The sequence below is a fragment of the Cebus imitator genome, unplaced genomic scaffold (assembly GCF_001604975.1).
Source record: "Cebus imitator isolate Cc_AM_T3 unplaced genomic scaffold, Cebus_imitator-1.0 Scaffold618, whole genome shotgun sequence".
NCBI lineage: Eukaryota > Metazoa > Chordata > Mammalia > Primates > Cebidae > Cebus > Cebus imitator.
Window position 1 is genome coordinate 27,329 of NW_016107933.1, and position 4,617 is coordinate 31,945.

At 42.3% G+C, this 4,617-nt stretch overlaps 1 protein-coding gene across 5 annotated transcripts in view; it reads left to right on the forward strand.

Annotated features, from left to right (window-relative positions):
- The window catches only part of RUFY1 (RUN and FYVE domain containing 1), a 60,609-nt gene that overhangs the window by 6,007 nt on the left and 49,985 nt on the right, over nucleotides 1-4,617 (forward strand). For 4 of the 5 annotated variants that reach the window (XM_017517099.2, XM_037734438.1, XM_017517100.2 and 1 more), the window contains exon 2: nucleotides 2,753-2,926. In XM_017517099.2, coding sequence (XP_017372588.1) covers nucleotides 2,753-2,926 — 174 coding nt within the window. Of the gene's footprint in view, nucleotides 1-1,369; nucleotides 2,569-2,752; nucleotides 2,927-4,617 lie in introns of those variants that run through there. The other variant, XM_017517102.2, reaches the window with a different exon arrangement.

Sequence of the window (4,617 nt, forward strand, 5' to 3'; positions counted from 1 at the left end):
ATATGATTTACTGCTAGAGTGTGATAGAATTCAGCATCAATTTTGTCCTTTTTTTTTTTCTTGTTTTAGCACTGTTGGTCATCTTTGAACTCTTTCCAAGTTATATGCCCCAAATCACACTGATCTATTGCCAAAAATTATTTTTTGTTCCCTTATTTTCACTTAAAGCAAATAATTGAAAATTACCTGACCTGTAACCTAATCATATTAAGAACATTTTTCGACTTTCTGGAATTACAAAAAAAAAAAAGTTTTACTGAGACTTATCAAGTTGTAATTTCACTTCTTATTCTTTCACTTAGGCACTGTGTTTAACCCAGAATACTTAAAATGTTGGAGACATCTAAATATTGCTTATTTCATTCACTTTTCCAATGCAATACTTTTTGACAAAAATACTTTTAGTTTAATCATGTATTTCAGATCCATTTTCATCAAAAACTTATCTGCAGTTTAGGCTCATGTAGGTCATGGAAAATGGCCATCAAGGTAATGGCACATCTTAGGGTTGTGAATAGTGATTGGCTGAACATAATTACATGTATTTGTTGGGGGAAAAAATTTAACTTTCTAAATTCAGGATACCCAAATAGAGGGTTAGAGACCACCCCTCTCCCCCAAGACCAAGTTTAACTAAATGTTATAAAGCAGTAAAAGATTGGTCTTAACGTTTTTGGTTACTTAATCATCAAGGGCAATTCCACCTCCATTTGGTGTGTGATAACTACTGCACCCCAGGTCACTGCATCAAGAGGAAGACAGGGATTGAATTGCCCTTCTGTAGAGGGAGGAGAAAGAGTGCCTGTGAAACTTGGGAATCTGGAAATTGAGTTCCTTGAAACATTTGGGCATGCCTAGCTTTGGCAAGACTACTGTATATGTATTCCCATTTCAAGACCACTAGATTATGGAACTGGGCTTGGTGTCTTTTTTAAGGATAAATCTTTACAAATTGCTTTTATGATTATTGCTCTCTTCAGGGTTTCTCCCTTCTCTTAAGTTTTACAAATTTTATTTCCTTTGCTAATCATTAAAGTTTTAGAATTTATAAATTTAATACATAGGCTTCTCTCGAAATTTAAAAATAATTTGAGAGGCCGAGACAGGCGGATCACCTGAGGTTGGGGGTTTATAACCAGCCTAACCTATATAAGGAAACCCCATCTCTACTAAAAATACAAAATTAGCCAGGCATGGTGGCGCATGCCTGTAATCCCAGCTACTGTGGAGGCTAAGGCAGGAGAATCGCTTGAACCCGGGAGGTGGAGGTTGCGGTGAGCCGAGATCGCACCACTGCACTCCAGCTTGGGCAACAAGAGCAAAAGAACTCCATCTCAAAAAAATTAAAAAATAAGTAAATAATTCTACCACTCGCAACCAAATGCTTTACTTAACTCACTTTTAACCCTCTCCACAACCAAGATAAAATGCTTAGGCTGTTGCTTCTTTCCCAGCAGCTCTCCCCCTACCTTCTTGGGTTTTGCTGAGACAATTTTCAAGTTTTAGTCCCCGGGTATCTCAGTAATACTTATTTAAGACTTTTACTACAAGTTCACAGCCATAATATTATCGTTCTTTTAGATTTAACTGTAGTTAAGTATAAAAAATATAGTACATATAAATATGCTCTTTAATTGTTCATATTAATCAATGTTCGCGAAATAAAACAGGCAAACAAAGGATTAACATCCAAAATATACAGGCCAGTAAGACAAAGGCAAGCAAATCAACACGAAAGTCAATTGAGCAAGCAATTCACAGAAGAAATACTAGGAGACAATAAACAGAAGTTGTTTAACCGCAGTAGTAGTTGGACAGCTGCAAACCAAAAACATTATGATTCTCCAGCCCCCAATCCAATTGGCAAATATTTCTAAAACAACATAAGTGCACGCCTGCCCCCGGGAGGTCCGCGCTTTGCACTTTGAGATCTAAATTTTTAGTTTCTAGGATGCCAGCTTACTGGGTTTGCAAGAACATTTGGCAAGCACGTATAGATATCTGGTAATAATTGCAGATAGTCTTTATTATACTCTCAATGCGACAAGATAATGGGAGTTGAAATGGAACTGTCTCTGAATTTATTTGACCCCAACGGCTTTACTTAACCAAAAAAAAAAAGTGCATTAAACCTAAAATTGTACACTAGTAGTGGACGAAAGATCGGCGACAAGAATTTGAGTGAGCCTGAAACTGAGGGGAAAATGCTTCCCTGCAGGTACTGGGCAAGAGAGGACGCTCCAGAAGCCTTTTAGGCGGGGTGTGCACCTGCCCCAGTGCTGGGCAGAGGATGCAAAATGGCGCCCACTAGCTCCGTAGGAGTGGCCTTGAGCTGGACTGGCCGAATAGGAATGTTCGGAGGCGGGACGCTTTCCCCGCCACGCCCTCTGAGAGCTCGGGGCAGGGCTTCCTGTAGTTAGCGCCTTTCCATTGGTCGAAAATGGACCGGGGTTGGGAGAAGCCAATCGTTGCCAGTCTTGCTAAAGCCGTCGCCGTAGCAACGCGCAGAGCCGCCTAGGAGAGGCCTCTGGAGCAGAAGGCCGAGTGGCTCAAGGCCCCACCGTCCAGGTGAGGGGCTGTGGTTTTTCGGGATCCGGGACTAGTTACTGCCAATGCCGGCTATCCGCCCGCCAGCACGTCCGTGCCCTGAGCAGACCGCCTGACCTCCTGCCTGACCCGTCTTCTCACCATTGTCGGGTGTCTGACCTCCTCACAGTCTACTAACGAAGCTGTCCCTGCTCCTGCCCCACAGCTGCTAAGTGCCAGATGATGGAGGAGCGTGCTAACCTGATGCACATGATGAAACTCAGTATCAAGGTCTTGCTCCAGTCGGCTCTGAGCCTGGGCCGCAGCCTGGATGCGGACCATGCCCCCTTGCAGCAATTCTTTGTAGTGATGGAGCACTGCCTCAAACATGGGCTGAAAGGTGAGCCTGAGGGGGCGTTTGGGAACGTGGAAATTCAGGCTAGGTATTTGCTCAGCATTTATTCATCAATGCCAGACATCGTTCTAGGTGCTGGAATGCCAGCAGTGTACAGAACAGACAAGGTTCCTGCCCTCAGAATCGACATTCTAGAGCAGCACTGGCCAATGGAAATACCATGCAAGCTATATAGGCAATTTTAAATTTTCTAATAGCCAGGTTTCTTTAAAAATGTTAGATGATATACCTTTCTGTGGGGATAAAAGAAAAATTTTAAGAAAAAACGGTTAAAAACCTAATTTGTTGAAATATTTTGAAATTAATTTTAATAATATATTTTATGGAACCCAGTATTTCCAAAATATCGTTCAACACATAATCAATATTTAAAAGCCTTATTAGGCCAGATGCAGTGACTCACGTCTGTGATCCCAGCACTTTGGGAGGCCAAAGAGGGCAGAGACCACCCTGGCCAACATGTTGAAACCCTGTCTCTTCTAACAACACACAAATTAGCGGGATGTGGTGATGTACTCCTATAATCCTAGGTACTTGGGAGGCTGACGCAGGGGAATTGCTTGAACCTGGAAAGCAGAGGTTGCTGTGGGGCCAGATGAGATTGACCCACTGCACTCCAGCCTGGGCAACAGAGCGAGTCTCTGTCTCAAAAAATAAAAATTAATTAATTAAAAGCCTTGTTGATGAAAAATTTTACATTCTTGTTTATACTAAGGCTTAAAAATTCACTGTATGTCTTATACTTAAAACACATCTCAATTCAGTTCCTCTGTTGCACTAGCCACATCTCAGGTACTCAGTAGCACATGTGGCTTGTGACTGCCTTGGACAGCAATGCTTTAGAGGATGAAATGGAGAATAAAGGTAGAAACAAACGTAATTACAAAATGCTACCCTATTAAGGAAGCAAAATGGGTTAAATGATAGAAAACCAAGGAAGGAACCTTTCAAATAGGGTAGAAGAAGAAGGTCTTAGCTGGGCACAATAACTCATGCCTGTAATCCCAGCACTTTGGGAGGCAGAATCGGGTGGATTACCTGAGGTCAGCAGTTTGAGACCAGCCTGGCCAACATAGAGAAACCCGTCTCTACTAAAAATACCAAATTAGCCAGGCATGGTGGCGCATGCTTATAATTCCAGCTACTCAGGAGGCTGAGGCAAGAGAATTGCTTGAACCATCTCTTGAACCAGGAGGCAGAGGTTGCAGTGAGCCGAGATTATGCCATTGCACTCCAGCCTGGGCAACAAGAGCAAAACTCCATCTCAAAAAAAAAGAGAAGAAGGTCTTTCTGGGAAGGTGAAATGTGAGCCCAGAGACTTAAAGGAAAAGAAAGAGCCAACCATACAAAGATTTGGAGCAGGAGCATTCCTAGCTTAAAAAAAGAAAGAAAGAAAACAGATACAAAGGTCCTGAGTGAGACCAACCTTCCTCAGCTTGAGAAAGACTCCAGGTAACAGATGTGCTAAGTATACTGAGGGAGAGGAGGGGAGGACATGAGGTCAGGGGATTAAGGAGAGGGTGGGCCATATATTCCGTTAAAGGCCATGGTGAGGCGTTGCATTTTATTCTAAGTGTCTTTGGAAGATCCTAAACAAGGGGAAAACATGTCCTAACTTAAGTCCTTAAAAGAACTTATAGCTATATAGAGAATAGATTGTAATGGTGGGGAGGTGA